General features: G+C 41.7%; 1 protein-coding gene across 1 annotated transcript; it reads left to right on the top strand.

Annotated features, from left to right (window-relative positions):
• The first annotated feature begins 20,908 nt into the window (after positions 1 to 20,908).
• Positions 20,909 to 21,286, top strand: LOC138883586 (uncharacterized). The gene has a single exon (XM_070164283.1). The coding sequence runs from the start codon at positions 20,909 to 20,911 to the stop codon at positions 21,284 to 21,286; it is 378 nt and encodes a 125-aa protein (XP_070020384.1).
• The last annotated feature ends 1,915 nt before the right edge of the window (positions 21,287 to 23,201 follow it).

Below are 23,201 nucleotides of genomic sequence, written 5' to 3'. Positions count from 1 at the left end.
GTTTATAACCCAGGCCCAAACACCTAGGTCAGATTTGCTCGATGAGCCCAAACAACTCAGTGTACAATTACGTACAACCCCAAGTATATTCATTGCAGAGGAAATTCGAAGAATTAAATTCTGTTGGGTCAACTTGTGAAGTCCAAATGCCTAAGCCCAAATGGCTCGGGCCAGATTTGTATCGAATAGGCCCAAGGTTTGGGCCTAATTTTGACCCAATACCAAACTTTGCACATATCTCTGAATGCATTTATTGCTTAAACAAAATAGCCAAGTTTTGTAGGCTTACTGATAACTAATCTGGATTAAAAAAAAAATTAACAGTCCAGATTACAAATTTGTAAGTCCAAAGTTATACAATAAAGTCTAAACTGCTAAAGAATCTAGCACATTAAAAGCTGATAATCCGAAAAATTCTAAAGGAACAAAAATACAGTAAAAATGAAGGCTTCTACTGATTCCAGGTTTCCCTTTGATTACCTCTTCGAATCCAATGTGCCAAATCTGCAAGAACTCAACTACAGAGTTGCTTCTTACAGAGCTACTTGCCCAGGCTCCCAACATGAGACTTCTTAAGGCAAAATCAGCCTTGTTTCTTAAGTATCTCATGGATCTGACCATGAAAAAGGTCAGATTCACAAGATTACTTCAGTCATACTACCTTGACAGACCTAAGTTAAAGCTTAAGAATGCAATAATAATAAAAGAAGATGATTGTTCATGAGTTTAGCCATATTGAGGGTTAAACACATAAACCATTAAAGGACTTCAGCTCAAAATCCTAGCAGCCTCATCTTCTTTCCCAAAACATGTAAATCCTACCTCAAAAGCTTTCAGAACCAATTGATCCAACCAACTGGTGGCTAAACCAATAGGCTACAACTTATGATCAGACAGCCAAAAGACAAATGAAAGTAGCATTTTGGAATGAAAAAGAATCAGATGAAGGAGAGAAAGAAAACATTATGAACTGAACCTAAATACTGTCATAAGATACATCTATTGATGGTATTTTGACACCACTTTTCTACATGCTGAAATGCACAGAAAGACACATGAAAAAGCTGATGAAGAGTAATGAACAACACATTAATTTCTACTATTGACACATGCATCCATACAAACATAGTCATGAATAACTTCATATTGCACAAGTAGAGTCATTCTCATAGCCAAAATATGGTTACATACCTAGAGATGATTCAAACAAGACCAAATAAAGGTCACTAGAACAACTAATTCTTCTAGAATAGTGAGCAACAACAGGCAGCCAAACAAACAACCAAATCAGAAACCAACTTCAGCTTTAAAAAACCCAGAGATTTCAACTCAAGAAGATCAAGAGAAGTTCTTCTACTTCAAGTCATTTTCAGCTTTTCAGAAAACCAAAGAGGAAAGTTTTTCTCAAAGTTTGAAACTTAGTCTTTTCAGCAGAAGAATGATTTTTTGTGCAGTAAACTAGTGCTGGAAAAATCTCTGTGTATGAGTGAGTGATGTTCCCTTTTATAGAGCGTGCAAGAAATGACATCAAAAGGGAATATTCTAACCTAAATTCCTAACTTTTAAAATAGTACAACTCTTTCTATACAGCTGTCTGTCCATTTTCTTATCCAATATCAACATTTTTTGCTAAGGATAGGGACAGCTGTCCTAAATACTAGAACCTTCTGATTTCAGCCTAAGTGAAAGTCCAATTTTACCCCCTAGGCTATCTCTTATTTCAATTTTACCTAGGTTCTTTTAATTCAAAGCAAGTCCCTAAGTTCTATTGATTGCCAAATCAAGCCAAACAAAACTAGAAAGCATCAGAAAAACCCAATTAATGCTGAAACAAAAACATGCTGATTTCATTCTATTTTAAAACTAACCTATTGATCAATAAAAGTTGCTTATCTAATTAACCCTAAAGAATACTAATTTCAAACTAAACTGATGACAGAAACAGAGTGAAAAAATTATCTACACCTAATTAAGGACTTGAGCCTAAAATGAAAAAAAATGGAAACCTATTTACTCCAGCTCATAAGATTCGAACATGTTTTCATCAATTAAATATCTCACAGAAACATAAAGAAGAAAAGACAATTAGGCTGTCTATGCCTCTAACATTAACCCTAATTAATCTAATGCAATCAAAATTAAAGCTACCATATTCAACATGCTTCAATTGACATATGAAACCAAATCATAATAAGCTCATGAAATCAAACCAGACTTAAAGGCTAGTTAAAACGATGCATTCACACTAAAATAACTGAAAGTGCTAATTATTCTAATAAGCTAGATTAATCTGGAATTAATACTAAATCAGCAAAATCTAATGAAACTTGAACAAAACAAACTGGAGTAACTATGCATTCTAGAACAAAACAAATTACTAACTAAACAATCAAATTTATAGAACTGAAAATCAAATTATGAAAAACACTGACTCATATTTTGAAATAGAAAGAGGGAGAAATAAAGAAGAAAAGAAGAACGGGAAAACAAGTGATAGAAACTTACCATTGGGACTGGAAAAAACAAAAGAAGCTTATGAAGCCCGTGCTCGCCTTGACCAACAGAGGTCTTTTCCTCCAAGGGATCCAACTCTGCTTTGTTTTGACTGGATCTTCTTGAGAGAAAAGACTTCTGAAAGCCTAAACTCAAAGGAAGAAGAAGCATCGAAACTTTGGGGTTGATTTGAGAAGATTAGGTTTTTTTTTGGGTTTGAATCTTAGATCTGAGATTCGAGCTATTCAATGGGGATTTGAAGAAAATTTATTGGGGATTTAGGATGAGGAGGGGATGAGGATCCCATGGTGTGCATTTGGGGCTATTTGGGCGACTTAGGGTTTCGACCGGCTTCTTTGATTCAAGATTCGAAGAGCTCGGCGAGGATTCGAGGAAAGAGGAGTGGAGATTTGGAAGGAGAAGATGGAGGGGAATATATGGTGTTATTTTTAGGGTGATTGGACCATCGGAACCGCGGTGAGGCAATTTCCGGTGGGTTGTTTGTGGTGGAGCGGCGATGGAGTGTAAGGGCGGCTAGGGTTTGGTGTTTTGAGAGAGGGGAGAGACTGAGTGAGGGTTGAATTGGGGGGTGGTGGTGGTCGCGTTAGGACAGTTATATGGTAAAGGACAGATCAGTTTCGGGCCGATGGATTGATAAGATCCAATGACTGGGATCAATTTGGGATAAAATAGTGTCGTTTGGGGTCACATGAAATAGACCGGGTGAACCAATTTTGGGCCTGGTTATTTGGACGGGTTTGGGATAAAATTTGGCTCTTTTGGACCCAATTCCGGAAATTACCCTCTTCTTTTTTCTTTTATTTTCAAATTCTTTTCTTCTTGGGAAATTCTTTTCAAATTCCGGAAATTTGGCTACTTTAATCCTAAATTAAAAGAAAAAATAAATAAAAAGGAAAAAATGTAGAAATTGGCCAATTTTGTGATTTTCATTTTTAATAACGCAAATAATTAATTAATTAATCTTAAAAATTACAAAAATAAATCCTAAATGCAATTCATGATATTTTGATATTTTTCATAATTCAAATAAAACTTAAGCATGCACAAAAATACAAATAATTAAATAAAAATCTTAACAAAATCACTAAAATAACAAATAATTAAAAGAAGAAAGATAATTATTGGAATTATGTAGGAGTAACGCATGTAGGGTAAAAATCATGTGCTCACAAATAAAATTTATTATCTTATTTATTGAATATTTTAGTGTAATGTTATGACTTATCTCATATGATTGTATATTTTCTTGGAAAATAGTTGTATCTTACTACGACAAAAGAGATAGTTGAAGAACAAGTTACATATTTTGTGCTATGGAAACTTCACCGGAAAAAAATACGAAAACCCAAAAAAAATAGAAAAAACCCGAGAAAAAGCGAGATTAAAAAATCAGACTTTGTTGGTTTGGTTTGATTTGGTTTATAGATTTAAAAATCCGACAATATTGATTGGTTTAGTAATTAAAAAATTCGAACCAACCCGACCTATGTATACCCCTGATGTGCCCTATGATGAACTAAAGACATCGATGTTTGGCTGGGCCAATTTTTTTATTTTTTTTTGTATTTTTGTAATAGCTGCACATGCGGCAACCCTACTTGAATAATTTGATTATAGCAGTCAAAAGGTAAATTGAGAATGTACTTGTCATTGAAATATGATTGACGATTACTCTTTTGATATGCCCACTTAATAATTGCTCTTCTCATAAAAAGAGAATCATGGTGGAATTTTCTATCCATTGTTCCTTAAAATATACATATGGCCACTTTTGTTAAATATTTACGTCAATCTAGTGCTGACAATTAAGGGTCCAATTCGATTGGACGTTGAAATAGGTTAGACAAAAGTATATAAAATATCTTATCCAGTCATATTTCATACGGATCAAGCGACGAATAATGTGAGTAACCAATTTAATCATGACTTCTTGAATATTGTCATGTTGACAACCAATCTTTATCTTATTTTAATTTATGTTGATTGCCCTAAATTGCACATTTCTCACAGCACTATTGATATTGGGCATATTTCTATATGTTATAATGTTATTTTACTCATGTTTTAACCGCTTTTTGGTGTTATTTTATCTTTAAAATGCCCAACATGAGTCAATTAATGATTTTATAATTAATTGAGTTGTGTGTGATAATATAGGATGCTTGAAGTGCAAAATATGAAGAGAAGGTGCTTCAGCTATAGGAGAAGAAGATGGATGCGTCACATCCAACCTAGAAAAAAGTGTATCTGATGCACCCTTGGCAGTGAAGTCGGGAGAAGGCATCCGCCTTAGCATCCGCACCTAGGCACAACAGAAACGAAGGAATAGAGGGCGGATGCGAAGCATCTACCCCAGCATGTGAAGCTAAGAATTTGAAGCTGAGGCGCATGCGAAACATCCACCCCAACATCAATCCCTGAAGCTAGTCGGATTAGGAAAAGCAAAACTTTGACCCACGACTTTTGTACGCAATATATAAGCCAAAAACACCTCTTTTAGGTCATCTAATGCACGGGGAAGCAGAGAAAAGCCATCACAAAGTTTGAAAACTACGAAATTCGTCTTGTGTTCTTACTTTTTCCTTCTTTTATTGAATTTTATGTATTCTTGGAAATTATTTGACATTGCTACCATGAGAATGCGTGGCTAAACTCATTATTCTAGGGTCATGGTGCTATATGAATGTTGACGTTTGAAGTTTAAATTGACGAGTTTGATTTTATTATATTGGATTGTTTATTTAATTCTATTCTTAGTTATTTTACCAAGTAGCTAATAGTGAAATACTATCTACGAATCTAGAGTTGCACTCAAAAGTGGGAATTCTAGAGTGTATATAGAATTAAATAGAGCAAATTTTTGAACCCGGACATCGCGGAGCGGATTCACAATTAGGATAGAAATATACCTAATTGCCTTGATTGGTTGAAATACAGGAAGTGTAAATGCATTCTTGTTAGTCTTAATTCCATAGACATATAGGCATTAAGTTAGCTTGAATAGGCGAGTAAGAACTCGACAAATTCTTATAAGTAATATCAACCCTACAATCAACAATCTAGATAAATCAATTAGTCATTTTAGTCCAAGAACGCAACAAGATTGTTAGCTAGCCTACGCCCTGGAATATCCTCTCCTATTGCTTGTTATCCAAAATTACCTACGTGTCTTAGTCGATCTCTAGTTTATTTAATTGCTTGGTAGTTTCTTCGATTGTTAATTAATTACTTACACATTTTGAGTAAAAAAATCTCTTGAATAGATAATTTGTTTGAGTTTGAATCAATCTGAAGTTAATTATAAATCTACGTGGGAATAATAATCTACTCACTACTTTATTACTTGACGACTACGTATACTTACGTGAGTGCAATAAGTTTTTGGTGCCATTACCGATGACTTAGAAATTACCTACTTGTCTAAGTTAAGCTTTTATTAGTTATTTGTTCAAGTTTTAATTTTCAATTTGCCTTGTTTGTGTTAACGCATGTTGTTCTATTGAATGCGAAGGAGTAGAAGTGCAAACAACCTCCTTCCTCTTGATCCGAAAATGGAACAAACACTTCACATACTGAGAAGGGAAGTCGAAGCTAGAACTAAAATAGAAAGAGAGTTGGACATCATAGTTTAACCACAACCACTAGAGATGTCAGGTAATGAAGAGTGACTGGTGATAGAAGCCACAAGGCCCAATCTTGCTAATATGACTCAGGCTATTATGAAGCCTCATATCACAAGTCATTTTGTACTCAAACAGTACATGGTCTAATTGATTAAGTCCACATGGCAATATGTGGGTCTATCTCATGAAGTCCCGCAACGACATATTCCGAACTTCGTGGAAATTATGGTTACTTACAATTATCTGAATGTCTCTAAGGATTATGTCAGGCTGACATTATTCCCCTTTTCACTGCTAGGGGAAGCTAAGGAATAGTTGCAAAAGGAGCTCGCAAACTCAATCCATACTTGGGACGATCTAGCAAGAAAATTCTTAATCAAGTTTTTTTCCACTAAGAAGACAAAGTCATTGAGGAGCCAGATTCTTGGGTTCTAACGATGGGAAGGTGAGACTCTTCATCAAGCTTGGAAAAGATACAAGAAGCTACTCAGAGACTGCTCACATCATTGTTAGACTGATGAGGTGTCGGGTCATACTTTCGATGATGGATTAGACAAGACACTAAAGATGAATCTTGACTCAGCTTGTGGGGGTAGTTGCATGGCGAGGCCGTATAGTGAAATCCAATGCCTACTAAACAACTTCACTGCTAATGATCATAACTGGCAAGGAGATCGGAAATTACGAAGATAACTTAAATAGAAAGCAACCAGTGTAATTGAGCTTGATAACTTGTCTGCCATGAGAGCAGATTTAGCAAAATTGGTAAATCAAATGACTAAAATGACAATGCACCAAACACAACTGATGCAACATGTACAACAGATGTCTACTTGCTGCGAATTATATGGTGATAGTCACACGAGTGACATGTGCCCCACGAATCCCAAATTTATCTACTATGTGGGGTAACAGAGCAGAGGATTGATGAATCAGCATGCACAATATGGGAACACTTACAATCTAAATTGGAAGAATCATCCTAACTTCTCATGGGGTGGAAATCAGCCGACTCAGAATAATTATAGGCCCCAAAGAAATTTTAATCAACCTCAGAAGCCAGCCCAGCAAATAAAAGAGAGTACAACTGACTTGTTAAAGAAGTTGTTTCTTGATAATCAACAACTCATGACTAATTTCAGAAATCTTGAGAGACAAATGGGGTTGTTAGTGTCAAATCGAAATACTAGGCCTGCAGGCGCTCTTCCTAGTGATACAGAGAAGAACCCTCAAGTTAATGCAGTTACACTCAGAAATGGGAAGGAATTAGAAGAAGTGCCAAAGAAGAGAAAGGACAAGCCTATACCCGAGGGAGAGTTGATTCCTAAGGCAACACATGGGTCAAAGAAAGATGATGCAATTTTAAAGACAGTGAATGCTACAAGACGACCACCACTTTTCCCCTAAAGATTGCAGAAGAAGAATGATGATCGCATGTTTAACAAATTTCTCTTTATGTTGAGCCATGTTCAATTGAATATTCAATTGTTAGTTGTACTTCGCGAAATTCTAAAGTATGCTAAGTACATCAAGGATATAGTAGCTCACAAGAGGAGATTAATTAAATTCGAGATAGTCGCACTTACTAAGGAGTGCACTTCAAGGGTCCAAAACAATCTTCCTCAAAAGCTTAAGGATCCTGACTGTTTCACCATTTCCGTGCGGATTGGTAATTTTGATATGGGTCGTGTTTTTTGTGATGCGGGGGCGAGCATAAATCTGATGCCCTTGTCCTTGTTCAAGCAATTGGGTTAGACAACTGCAAGATCAACCACTGTGATATTGCAACTAGCTATCCATAGCCTACCCTGAAGGAGTGATTGAAGATGTGTTGTTGCAAATTGGGAAATTCATATTCCCAGCAGACTTCATTATCCTATATTATAAGGCTGATGAACAAGTTCCAGTCATATTGGGACGACCTCTCTTGGCTACAGGTGATGCGGTTATTAAAGTGAGAGAGGAAAAAATGATCATGAGGGTGGACAACTAGGAATCAATCTTTAATGTATACAACGATCCAACTAACCCGCCATTATGAGGAGCTCTCTATGATATCTGTTGTGGAGGTGGATGAGCAACTGATCAACACGAGTGTATATCTGGACAATTCTCTAGAGAAAGCACTCATGTTGTTCGATAGCTTGGAGATTGATGATGAGGTTGAGGAGATGATGCATATACTAGATGCATCCTTTGCTTACATGCAGGGATTAAACTCCTTTGAGCCCTTAAATAGGCCAAGTAGGCCTCCTCCAAAGTCGTCGATTGAAGAAGCTCCAAGATTGGAACTTAAAGCTTTCCCCCTCACCTTCAATATGCTTATTTGGTGGGTTCTGACACTTTACTTGCTATTGTTTATTCTGACTTGTCTAAATTTTATAAAGAAAATCTGTTGAGAGTGCTATGTGAGCACAAGCGAGCAATTGGGTGGACGATGCTTGATATTGGAAGCATTAGTCCAGCCTTTTGCATGTATAAAATCCTCATGGGGAAGGGCACACGCCGAGTGTAGAGCAACAACGGTGCCTAAATCCAATCATGAAATAGGTGGTAAGAAAAGAATTGATTAAGTGGCTTGATGCAGGTATTGTATTTCCAATTTCTGATAGAAAATGTGTAAGCCCCGTCCAATGTATGCCTAAGAAAGGGGGATGACTGTAGTGGTTAATGAAAATAATGACCTAATTCTCGCAAAGAATTGTGACTAGGTGGAGAATTTGCATAGATTATAGAAAATTAAACAATGCCACCTGAAAGACCACTTTTCCCTCCCCTTTATTGATCAAATGCTTGATCGATTAGTTGGACAGGAATGCTACTGTTTCCTAGATGGTTATTTGGGGTATAATCAGATTTTTATAGCCTTATAGGACCAAGAGAAAACTATATTTACGTGTTCGTATGGCACGTATACGTATAAAAGAATGCCCTTTGGTCTCTGTAATGCACCTGCGACTTTTCAAAGGCGTATGATGACTATTTTTACTAACATGGTTGAGAGATTTGTATAAGTGTTCATGGATGATTTTTGTGTGTTTGGTTTTTCTTTTGATAATTGTTTAATGAACCTTGATAAAGTGCTTGCTAGGTGTGAAGAGACAAACTTGGTGCTAAACTAGGAAAAATGCCATTTTATGGTACATGAAGTTATAGTCTTGGGACACAAGGTGTCAAAAAGTCATTTGCAGGTGAACAAAGAAAACTTAGAGGCGATTGAAAAATTGCCCCCACCGACACCGTCAAAGGCATGCACAATATCTTGGGCCATGTAGGTTTTTATCGTCGTTTCATTAAAGATTTTTCAAAAATGTCTTCTCCTCTGTGCAGGCTTCTTGAGAAAATATCCCCTTCAAGTTTGATGATGCATGTCTGAAAGCATTTAAAGACCTGAAGAGAAGATTGGTGATTGCGCCAATCATTTACCTGGATTGGGCACAACCATTTGAGTTGACGTGCGATATGAGTGACATAGAAATCGGAGCTATTCTGGGACAAAGGAGGGATAAAACTTTTCACATCATTTACTACGCGAGAAAAACTCTAAGTCCAGCCTAGATGAACTAAAAACTCTGTGTCCAGCCCAGATGAACTACACTAGTACTGAAAAAGAGTTGCTTGCAGTGGTGTAGGTGTTTGACAAGTTCAGATCCTCTCTGGTGGGAACCAAAGTCATCATCTACACAGATCACTCAGCTATAAGGTACTTGTTTGAAAAGAGAGACGCCAAGCCGAGGCTAATTCGATGGGTCTTCCTCTTGTAGGAATTTGACTTGGAGATCCGAGATTGAAAATGAACAGTAAATCAAGTGGTTGATCACTTGTCCAGATTAGAAAATCGGAACTATGTGGCTGAGGGAGGTTCAATTAAGGAAACATTTCCATATGAGCAGTTATTGGCAGTCACCTCGAGTGAAGCCCCATGGTATGCAGATTACGTGAATTTTATTGCAAGTGGGGTGATGCCACCAGAATTGACACCCGATGATAGAAGGATTTCTACATTATGTGAGGCTCTACAGTGGGATGATCTATTACTCTATAAGAAGTGCGCAGATCAGTTGGTATGAAGGTGTGTTCCTGAGGAGGAGATGAATGCAATATTGCATGACTTATCATGCTTCTCCATATGGAATGTATGCGGCGAAATCAGGAGACTCGATTTCTCGCTATCGAGCCACTTCAGAAGAATGCCTCGAGACCCCAAGGACGTGAATCTACGACCGAGTTCCCTCCTTTGGGGCTCGTCGGGGCCCGACTCAAAGAAGACGAAGGATGGGGCTAGAACAGGAGGGGAAGTTCCCTAGGCACATGGCTAAGTCTGACAGGGCCGGCCTACCCAGAGACTACGCCGAAGCGGCGCATCTAACCATCACATCTCCATACTTTACACTTAATGACCATGTACTATAGCCGGGTTCCCCTTCTATATAAAGGTAACCTTCACCACCTTGTAAAGGGCTGATGTTGCTCCAACTATTTCTCCACAAGTGTAATAATATCTCTCTCTCTCTTTCTTCTCTCTAACTTTCTCGCTCTCACTTGGTTGAGGTCACTTTAATATTTATCGCTTAGTTACTTGTTCTTCATTCTATTACTTGGTATTGGCGATAAAGAGCCTTGTTTAATTATATCTCAACTGTTATCCCATTCCCGACTACCCCGGATAACTCGAGCTCGACCCAGACATCGACCCCGAGGTCCCCCATCGACTAGTCCTACACCCGGGCAGTCGACCTATCGATTCGATCACTGCCTCGTTTAAGCTTGCATTTCATCATTGAACTTCATCTTCTTAGCATCATCTACTCTAACAACTAACATAAAAATAGATCACGTATTTTTAGAATCCCATTTACAAATTTAATTATTGTTACCATTTTCACCGTAAACAGTTTGGCGCCCACCGTGGGGCTAAAAATAATAGTAATTATTTTCTTGCTGGTTCCATCACAAAAACACAAGTTATATTTCACACTTTTTCTTGTCCAAGATGTCTTGATTCTAGGTCAAAATGCCTGGCTCGGAAAAAAGGGTTGAGAACAACTACCTCGAAAATCATGGCGAAAACGGTATGGCTACTCCAGTCATTGGCGCGACGCTGCGGAACATCGATAATGCATCAGGGCCGATCCCAGCGGACAAGATCTTGCAATATGCGCAGTAGGTCGATGAAACCTTGCACACCGATGGGAGCATACAACATATCGACCGATAGTAAGCCTAAAAAACCCTAGCTTGAGAAGTACAGGAAGTGAGTCTTCACGTTATTTTTGAAATGTTGCAGGCACAACAGTTGGCTATTGCTTAGTTGCAAAGTCACCCAGAAGACTCCTAACACAGCAGCGCCGGAAATAGCTCCCCTCGCCAAACAAATATCCGAGATCAAGCAACGATGGATCGGTAACGAACCCTGCCATAGCAAAGATGCTCAGGGATATCTCCAAAAGGATCGAGTCAGGTTCATGGAAGTCCATGCAACAACCGTCCCCCAAGGAAGCGGTCCTGGAACCCGCTTCATGGAAGTCCGTAATGCTAGAACTCCCTAGGTACAACGGGACCTCAGATACCGACGATCACATCACCGCTTGTGTGTGCACTGGAAGAGGCAACAACCTTCAAAATGATGAGTTCGAGCCCGTCTTGTTGAAGAGGTTTGGGGAAACATTTTCAAAAGGAACCAAGATGTGGTGTCGTAAACTAACACCTAACCCCACAAACTCGTTTACTGTACTGGCAGATTCCTCCGCAGGGACACACACCGGTGCTGTCGAAGTAGTGACAAGAGAGCCCGACACACTCGGGGCCGAATAAAGTGAGAATGAAATGCCACTAGAATTCGCACCCCGTTTCATGATAGAACGAATGAGATTGCCCCCGGTCTCGGATGACTGGGCAGCATAAGCCTTCACCCAAAGCCTAAACAAACCAAGCCCAACAGTTTTAGGGCAGTTCAAACAAAACTTGGTTTAGTACCCAACCAAGATCTGGTCGGATGCCCGTATCCAGTACCAGTCACGAATCAGGGCCATGGACGACCATCCGCGAGCCTCCTCGGGCTCAGTATTCTCAACCAGGTTCCCGACAAAGAAACAAATGCAAAATAGATGGAGGTACAATCCATACATCGCGGATAGGGGGGAACACCCCAAGATGTAATCTACCTCACAACGATCGGGAAATGACCCGAGGGCAACATCCTCGAGGAATCTTCAACAAAGCCAAATTCGACGAGGCATGGACGGCAGGGGCACCTTGCCCATCATAGTACAATTTTAGCATCACTATACCAAACATCATGTTCACCATAAGCGAAACCAGGGATGCCAAACGGCTCAGACCTATTGAACTGAGTTCCCTCAAAGGAACCACAACCTGGCGTGGGAATTGTACGGCGTGCATGATCACGGGGTCGGAGATGGCCACCGGCCCAGGTGGAAAATAGCCGTGTACTCAATAAAAAATGTCGTCGATTACTGTCGAGCGATCAAGCTTGAATTCAGCCTCGAGGAAGGAAGGCAACCAGGACGAACGAAGAAAACAAGCGGCGACGTATTACCACGATAGTGGTGGAACCGCGACACCCTCCAAGTACTCATAAAATGGAAAGTGAAAATGTTCGTCACCAGGGAAAAATAGGTCCAGGGATATATTCTAAAGGACATCCTTACATCCAGAAAAATAGGCACCGAGACCTCGCCTCAGCCTCACACTGACACACTAGTAACCTTCTCCCTTTCAAATAAAATATATGCACATGAATTCAGGTGGTTCGATCAACATACCAACGATGCCGGACCAAGGTCAATAGGGCAGCTTGAACTGACGAACCAAATTGTGCCCGCATCTCAAATCTTTGACGGATTCCAAATGGTGATCACTACAACAAGCAAGAAAGACATTCTCTTGATATAGCCCGTCTAAGCTCGGAGTGGAACACCGAGTTCTATACCGTCAAAGAAGGTGCAAGGCACGGACGTCTTATTCAGATGGCTACAAGAGCAATGCTTAGAGACAATGTTGATACCACTTGACCAAATGAATGAAATCCCATGCAAGGGGCGGAATTAGAACCGTCGGCTGGGAGCAATATGCGACAAAGGGAAATTCCTCACCATATGACGCATCGCCGACATCGATACCTCAACCCTCACAAAGATTAAAGGGTAAGCAAACCATATCCTCGGCCAAAGCCTGATTAAACGGTGGAGGGATGTACTAGGGCTCACACCCCGGGATGACAGGAACATACCAAATCTCGAAATGTCACCTACACACCCCGCGGTAAGGAAAAACTGCTTCGCTCCTTTGTTATTTTTCCACTAACCTGCATGCAGACAATCGGCTGGGACTTTCGGAAGTTCTAACTCCACCCGGAGATCCCAAGGCCTTAATAGAACTCGCCGCGCTCTTTCCCCTCGGTCGGACTTCCGCCCCAAAGAGGGTCTCGCCAGCAAGGTTGTTAGTGGAAAAACATACCCCCAGAGTAGCATTCGACAAGATCACAGGCCTTCTTCTACAGTCAAACGACGAGCGATGAAATTTTTTTAAGGGAGCCATCCCCTCGCAAGGACCGGGGAATGACAAGCTAAGTTTCAATAGGAAATTATGCACCGGACCGAACGGTCCAAGTAGCCGCGCCTGCGCGGGCCGAGCTTACAACAAAAAAACAACATGTATTTATGCCAAGCAATAAAGAATATATTTCAGCATATTGTATTCCAGAAAAGGGTATTTCAAAACGCTCACGGCAAGGGCCTCTCCACCAAATGTGTCCCGAAATACTCGGAGACTTGGCGTCAACAATTCGGCACCCGCACAACCCCAGGGTCAGAACTTCGGTCTCATAAGGCCCGGACGAGGCTAGCTCACGAATAACAGCCTTTGAGCCTAAGCAAACTCGATGACTTGGAGACTGTCATTAATCTCCATGCACTGGAAAACCTGAAACTGTAAGACCCCGAGCGGGAAGACTCGGTATAACCAAATCTATTCTACATAGAAACACAAACTGTAAGACCTCAACAGGCATGACAAACTTTAAGACTTCAACAGGTATGAAACTCAAAATCCCGAAGTTTAAGCTATACGTCGCATTTGTAAGAATCCCAAAAGGGCATACCCTCGGTGTAGACGCCAAAACTAATGCTCGAGATCAAAAATGGCTCTGGACAAACACATATGACTATGGTCAAAACGGCTGATACAACCAAATTAACCCGACTTGGGGACGCCCGACCGTTTCTAAACAAAATCGCAGGCCATTACTCCGAATATACTTCGGAAAGAACTGGTTAAAACAGGCTTCCCTCAACAGGCAAACGAGTTTCAACCATGTCATCTCCAAATCACAAGGCTTTGACCTACTCAGCCTACGAGCTAAGAACCATTCGAGGTTCTCAAACATCGCCGATAACGACTTGAAATCGAGGTTCTTCCAGAACCGACGACGGGTCAGGCAAAATAATTTCAAAAAGACCTTAACGAGAGGAATACAAAGCCTACAAAATGCCTATGGGCAAAAGCGTAAGAGCCATTGTCGCCAGCCAAACAAGCCTCCGGGCCACACACTAAAAGGTCTCAATGACCAAACAACGTAAGAGCTATTGTCGCCAGCTTGAAAATTGACAACTTGAGGATTAAAATGAGCTTGAGTTTTAACCCGATTCGGAGACCGGATCAAAAATAGTTAACTACAATATGCCTAAGGGCACGACATAAATGACATTATCCCCAACCAAATGAGCCTTCGATCCACGCACCTATAAGGTCACTTAAACCCGAAACACGAGAAGCCATCATCGTCCGCCCATGCAGGCAGGAAAGAACTTGAGGGTTAATTAAAGCTCGAATAGCAACGCGACTCGGAGACTGGACCCAAAATAGTTGAAACAACAAACGAACAAGGGCAAAGAGATAAAAACCATCGCCATCTGCTCATGCAGACACGAAAAAACTTGATGGTCAATTAAAGCTCGAGTCACAACACGACTTGGAGACTGAACCCAAAATAGTGGAAACAACAAACGCCCGAGGGCGAGAAATAAAAACAATTATCATCCTCCCACACGAGCATAGAAGATTGAAGGTCAGCCAAGCTCGAGTCAAGGCTTGACTCGAAGAATAAGCCTAAGCAACTGGGCAAAGCACAGAGGCCCCAACGCCTGCTCGCGTCAATAATCACACCTAAAAGCCTATGGGCCTACCTGATTTGGTTCCGGATCTACGAGACTCCTGCCAAATACCAACACCAGCATGCCTGGTCAAAAGCAATACAGAAAGAGATGCAGAAGAAATAAAGATTTGAGTTTTCTCTTATCTTACATACACAAAAGGCGCACTCTCCATCTACGAACATGCTCTACAAGTATTAAATATAAAGCGAAAAAATAGCGAAATCTACACTCCGCTCCAAAGGGCTACAACCTGCCAGATTCGCTCTCCGTGACATCAGCAAGAAGTGAACGAGCGTCATGCTCGTCCGCCCTTGCTCGAGCCAATTCATTTGAGAGAACGAAGCCCCTTGCGCCGATCTCATCGAGTACCTCTCTTTGGGATCTGCAATGAACATATTCCTCGAGCCTCTTCTCCTTGTCGAGGGCCCGTTTTAGCTCTTCTTGGGCATCATCAACGTCCTACATATGAATCGCCATCTCCTGATCATCCATGATTCGGCTTAATGCCGCTTCAACCCGGACATCGATTATCTCAGCCCTGATCTTCGAGATATCAGACTCAAGTTTCCCGATCATATCCACTTGATCTCAAGCATTGTCATGAGCCAAGCGGAGTTGGGCCTCGAAGGAAGGAACCTTGGCCAAAGCACCTCTCTCCTCTAAAGCATGGGTTTCCACCTGAGCCCTTAGCTCGCCATAAGCATTCCTGCCACAGTCGGTGTCGCCCTTGAGGTACTCCAAGGCCTCCATCTTTTTCTGCAACTAATATAGGAAAAAAAGGTTAACCTTAAAAGCCAAAAAGAGGGAAGCACATACTACGAAAGGTTACCTGCTCCATCATATAACTCTCATAATTCGAGCTCCGGTACGCCTCATATCGCCAATACAGCAACTCAACCTCCTTCTCCTTGCTAAGGAGCCTAAAGGACTCACCCTCATCCAGAAATTTCCAAAGCCTGGCTCCTTGATGGAGCATCTCAAACCTAAGTCGATTACAGGGCTGCACAAGGAAAACTCAATGAACAAAGGAGGACGCGTAATACAGAAGAACTGCGCTTAAACTCACCATGAAGAGAAGCTGACTGACTTCCTCAAGGTCGGAGCACACTCCTATTGATCCTTCCCCTTCATCCCCAAGAGAACCAACCCTGGGCAAATCATATTCACTCGGAGGAACTGCCGTCCGAGAATTAAACACTCCGAGAATGGAAGGATCGGACGATCCCCTCTCCTCGAAGACACGGGCCCGTCCAGCCCCACTAAAAGCTCTGTCACACTGCGGGTACGGATACCATTTTTTTCCATCGTCCCTTAGCTCGGAGGCTGACGATTCCTTCCCTTTGCGGAAGAGCACATCCTTCCCCCAAAGAGCCGCTCGATGACTACAACGACAATACCCGTGCAAAAGAAAAAGGAAAGTGTCATCTCAAATATACGAAGAAGAGGGTAAATGCATCGTACACCCATACCTTGGTATTTCTCTTCCCATCTGTTACGGGACACAGCTCGCCACCTACGCTCATCGCAGGGCGAATGGGTCAACAACCTCCGAACCCAGCCGGGCAGATCGATAACTCCGCCCAGCACCTATGAAGTTGCTGCAAAAAGAGAGAAGCACAATTACTCAACTTATTTTTTGCTATATGCAAAATATGGGAAAGCGCCTAAAACTCCACTCACGTGCGTAATTCTGTCCCTTGGGAAATGGCATAAGCTCCACGGGGGGAATGTCGTCCGTCCGGACCCTGACGAACCAACTGGCCCACTCTCGATCCCTATATTCTTCATCATCAACAACAAAGGGTGTCGATGAACGGCACCGCGGGGTTAGCAGGCCTAGGTGATAAAAGGGCCGATACAACTTGACGAGGTGGCTGAGCGTTAATTCAAGCCCTGCCTTTTCCGCAAAGAGCCTCATTATCAGCATCACTCGCCAAAACGACGGATGTATCTGCGGCAGGGTAACACTATATTTCAAGCATAAATCGAGAACGACCCTATAAATGGGGCCAAATGCGAAGAGATATAGGTACACGCTAAAGAATCCATCAGCATAGTTCGTAATGCTCTTACCCGGGGAAAGCTCCTACAATGCTATCTCTTCGCTCCATCCGCAATATCTCCTCATCATCTCCAGATGTTCCTCTCTAATCAAAGACACAATCTTCAAAGGGAACTCCCGTAGATCCTAAATGCTGGGCATGGAACTCTTTCCTCCCTCCCGGGTCGACCCCGAAGTAGTTGCTATGGCTATGGTAGAGTCGACAAACTAAGGAAAAAACGTGCTCCAACACTTTTGGCGCCTGAAGAAATGAAGAACCCTATGCCAATGCAGAAGGGTAGCTATCTAAAATTGTGAGGCCTTTTGAAGAAGCCGGCCGCCCCACATATATGCGGGAAACAACAATGATTCACCTATCCGGAGTGAGCCTTGGGAGGCCAATGGCCTCGATACAGATCGATAGGGTAATACCCGATCCTAGAGGCGTCCTTCGACGAAGAAGCCATGCCTCAAGAAGTCGTCCGAATTGTCTCCAGTTTCGAGGCAGCATCCGACCTCGAGGATCCCTGGCAAAAAAGAAGTCGGATTTCGGGAAGCTTTCAAAACCATCACTCGACCCAGGGTGATGCCCGATCTCATGGTTTCCTTTTCTAAAAAGGAAATATAAGAATGCGAAGTTCCGATCACGAAGGCTCGAAGCCGCACCTGAGTATAGGCAATCCCTCAACAGGAGTCTATCCCCTACGCTTTAAAAGGGTATCTTTGTCAAGTTTAAAAGAGATCCCTAGGTACCCACAGCTGACCTTCACTCTGAATATAATTCTCGAAAGCTCCAAAACTCAGCGTACTATCTCCATGTAACTCGGAGGGCCCGACATCCCGAACCTATTAGATCAATTCAAGCTTGGTCTGAGGTACAACGATGGGCTCGAAAAATAGGCATGTCAATCAGTAGAGGATCAGAGAGAACACTCGCATCCTAGTTAGATATCAGCGGTCGACAATAAAGGAAAATAGTCAAAGGCCTCAAAGGGCACAGGAGCATGCAATTATATGTTACGAATCAAAAGTAGAAGTCAATGAAGTATATTCATATTCATAAAAATCCATGTACAACAACACTCGAGGGGCCCTTACATATAATTAAAAAAGCCTACAGAGGTTCTCTACACCAAAAATGGAGGAACGGAAGGATGTACATGTAATGAAACCCGAGAGCTCGGTCTATCCTAGAAAATCCATCTCCGGCATCAGCATCCTAGAGCACCGCCCCCTCGAGCATGCATCCTTGAGGGCGATTCCTTCGACTGCCTCCTCCTCTAGTTTCCCAGCTCAATCGCCCGGGGGATTCCCGCCGGAGAAGATGAAGAAAAGGAAAAGGAGGGGATGCAGATAAGGCAGAGAAAGGAGACATGGCCATCCAAAGACAAAGGTTGAAGATTCGGCGGGCCCCAGCCTCGACGGACGGTAGTGCCATTTTATCCCTTGGGAAAGAAAAAACCCAAGGTATGAAGTGCCACACCAGGCCTAGGTAGGAGAGTAAGAAGCAGTGCATACTCTGAACGGCTGTCTACATAAGAGGAAAACCGACTCCCCACCCGTCATCATCTCAGGCCAACAGCAACAGCAATGGCAAACATATCAACGACCACCACAACGACAAGACAACATGATCATGCTCGACAAAGGGAAGCCCCGACAAGAGTCCATAACACAATCTACGGGAGCTCCGCCAAACAGCATTGAGGCCACGAGCCCCAAGCATGATGTTCAAGGATAGAAGAAGATAATAAGAAGAAATGAGAAAATGAGCCGACGAAGGTTTTGGGATAGAAAAATCAGCGCCAAGGCACCCCTATTTATAGGGGGGTAATGACACGATCATCAGGTCTTTGGAAGATTGACCGACGGATGCAATTACTGCACTCTTGAAAAATTGAATCGACGATGGTACACTCACCTTGGAGAACGGGAATCGGCAGCATGTTAAATGATGTCAAAATGCACAAGTCCACAGGGCACCCCGGTTGTCACAAAAGCTCGCGCCACAGGTTACATCATTGGTGCGACATCATCGTAAGGAGCTCGAGAAGTCAGGTGTCAGAATCATTTCCCATTGCTTTGTTCTAGGAAACACAGAGACTATCTATATGCGACAAAATTAGGAGACACGATTTCTCGCTATCGAGCCACTTCAGAAGAATGCCTCGAGACCCCAAGGATGTGAAGCCACGGCCGAGTTCCCTACCTTGGGGCTCGACTCAAAGAAGATGAAGGACGAGGCTAGAACAGAAGGGGAAGTTCCCCAGCCACACGACTAAGTCTGATAGGGCCAGCCTACCCATAGCCTATGCCGAAGCATTGCGTCTAACCATCACATCACCATACTTTACACTTAATGCCCCATGTACTATAGCCGGGTTCCCCTCCTATATATAGGGAACCCGTACTACCTTGTAAAGGGCTGATGTTGCTCCAACTATTTCTTCACAAGTGCAATAATATCTCTCTCTCTCTTTCTTCTCTCTAAATTGCTCGCTCTCATTGGTTCGAGGGCACTTTAATATTTATCGCTTTCTTACTTGTTCTTCATTCTATCGCTTGGTATTGGCCATAAACATCCTTGTTTAATCATATCTCTACTGTTATCCCATTCTCAACTGCCCCTGATAGCTCGATCTCGACCCAAACATCAACCCCGAGGTCCCCCATCGACCAGTCCTACACTCGGGCAGCCGACCTATCGGTTCGATCACCACCTCGTTTAAGCTTGCATTTCATCATTGAATTTCATCTTCTTAGCATCATCTGCTCTAACAACTAGCATAAAAGTAGATCACGTATTTTTAGAATCCCATTTACAAAGTTAATTGTTTCTACCATTTTCACGATAAACATGAAGGTTACCATAGTGGGGACAGAACTGCCCAAAAAGTGCAGCAATCGGGTTTCTATTGGCCAAAACTGTTTAAGGATGCACATGCCTTTGTTAAAAAGTGTGACAGGTGCCAAAGAACCGGAACAATCATGAAGAAGCACAAGATGCCTTTGCAAAATATTCTGGCAGTAAAGCTCTTTGATGTTTTGGGGAATGATTTCATGGGACCGTTCCCACACTCTAATGGTCACAGGTACATTTTGGTGGTGGTTAACTATGTGCCTAAGTGGGTGGAGGCCATTGCTCTTCCTTCTAATAACGTAAAGGTAGTGGTAAACTTTGTAAAGAAGCACATCTTCAAACGCTTTGGAACTCCAAGTGTGCTGATAAGTGACGGAGGAACTCACTTCTACAACATGTTATTGAACAACGTTCTAGCAAAATATGAAGTTAAGCACAAGGTTGACAAACCCTATCATCCCCAAACGATTGGTCAAGTGGAAGTGTCAAACAGAGATGTGAAGAAAATTCTAGAGAAAATGGTAAGTGGAAATAGGAAGGACTGGGCCGAAATCTTGACGATGCATTATGGGCATATCGAACTGCATACAAGACCCATATAGGAACATTTTCGTATAAGTTGGTTTACGGGAAGGCATGCCACTTGCCCATCGAGCTTGAACACAAATCCTATTAGGCGATTAAAAATCTAAATATGGATATGGACTTAGCCAGAGAGAGGAGGTTGCTACAGCTTAACGAACTTGATGAGGTTCGATTGAACACATATGAAAATGCAAAATTGTATAAAGAAAAGGCCAAAAGATGGCATGATAAGTATATCCAACATCGCGCATTTGAGCCAGGTCAAGAAGTTCTCTTGTTTAATTTGAGGTTGAAGCTTTTTCCCAGAAAGCTTAAATCTCGATGGGCGGGTGCTTTTGAAGTGGTTAGTGTGAAGCCTCATTGGGCAATGGAATTGGGTGATACGAGTTCTTGTGCTACATTCTTGGTAAATGGGCAGAGAGTAAAACACTATTGCGGTGGTGACATTGCACGCCATAAGACCTCGATGGACTTGGCTGATGCATGAAGAATGTGTTGCTTATGCCGCGACGTCAAATTAGGAGATTCTTGGGAGGCAACCCAATCATTTTCTTTTGTTTTTCGTAGTTTACTAATTGTCCCGTTCATTTTGTATTTTTGATTTTTTAGGAGATTCCTTAAATTTTATTTTGTAGGAGTTAATTCTTGTATGTATTTATAAATAAAAAAAGCTTCAGGTATGGGAAAAAAGGGTGGATGTGTCGCATCCCCCTTAGCAACCAAAAATTAAAGAACATCTGCACGAGGCATTAAAGTCTTGCCATCGCGACCAAGGTCGCTTCCTATAAAATTTCTGGGAGATAGGGGAGATGTGTCTCGTCCCCTCTGTGCACCCAGGTAAGTTTAACCGCCCCATATCATTCATTATCTTTTTCTTCTCAACCAAAACACACTTCTTCACACACCACCCCTCCCTGCTACTGCTCGATTTGATCAGATGTTCAGGTAAGTCCTTCGTCTTCTTCTTTCTCTCAATTCTCATATCTTCTTGTTTCTCTAAGTAGTAGCAGAATCCCACTCCTAGGTTAGGCCTCACCAACTTAAATACTATGCATGAAATTAGAAGGGGAACTGAGAAAAAGTTTGAGGCTTGGGGTTTTCGTTTATGTTGGTTGTTGATTTTGATGATGACAAACTATAATTCCCGTCATCTAAACAATTTTGGGAGGGTATTTGAATTGCTCAATTGTAAAAAAACACTATGCCAAACTGCTGCATTATACTTGTTCAACAAAATGCTTGAGAGGTAAATTTAGGCGCCGACAAAGTCTGAGTAACCGAGTGACACTAATATATGATAGTGGACAAGTAGGGGGTTGTTTGATTGATTTTATACAGCCTTGTCAGAGTATTTCGAGCCTATGGTAGACTGTCCTAATAAGCTGAAAATGTCGTGTGTTGCTTAAATGCATGTATTGTGATATGATTCAGCAGTTGCATTTTGTGCACTCTATACGTATTGGTATGTTTTGAGATTAAGTGTGGGGTCGCGTGAGTTGTTGTATGTAATTGAACATGTTTCGCACAACACTTGGATCTATATCCTATTGTGCATAATTATATCTATAAGTACATAGCTCACTTGTTTGTCACCAGATGAGTGATTGCAGCTGAAAGCCACGAGCTATGTTTGAATGAAGTACTGAATGGCAAAAGTGTGCGAAGGATTGGCAATGCACACTTTTTCACAGAAGCTTCATATCTGAAAATTCACTGTTTTGAGAACTATTGTTGGCCCATTTGTTATTCATGTACATAGATTCACAATGGCGGCAACAAGAAAAATGTCCAAGCAACAAGAAAGAAATAATGACAAGCAACTGTCTAAAAAGCTTACCGGAAAGGCAATAAGTGCTCCAAACCCACAAAACAAAATGCGGACTGAGAAAACAAAGACACTGCCGACTAGGTAATTAATTAATGAATCGGAGCAAGAAGATGAGGAATCATTAGTGAGGAGGGGACTATGAAGAGGGGTACCACAAACACATCAGTAAATTCGCCAAGCAAGGGGATAGAGTTTAGAGAACTTGTGTCACACTAGACCAAATCCACCAAGCAGAGTGTCTCGAAAGATAAAGGGAAGTAGAAGGCTACCTTTGAATTTGAGTTCGAGTCTAATTCGGACTAAGCTCACACATGTCAACATGAGCGACGAAGATAAGGGTGAACCAATTGACCGAGCAGCTTGGGAGAAGAATTTTGTCAGTGAAAAAGCATTCCGAGCTTATGAGAAAATCCTGGATTCAAAGAAATATATTCCAGAAAAGCCGATCAACATTGGAGCACTGAAGAAAAATTATCCAGATCTTCCGAAATCAATTCGAGAGGTGCAACTATAGGGACCTATCTTGAAGGTCCATGGCAAGGCCAACCTTACTATTGTTAGAGAGCTTTATGCC

This window comes from Nicotiana sylvestris, chromosome 2 (genome assembly GCF_000393655.2).
Source record: "Nicotiana sylvestris chromosome 2, ASM39365v2, whole genome shotgun sequence".
Classification (NCBI taxonomy): Eukaryota; Viridiplantae; Streptophyta; class Magnoliopsida; order Solanales; family Solanaceae; genus Nicotiana; species Nicotiana sylvestris.
This window is presented reverse-complemented; position numbering and strand designations above follow the sequence as displayed.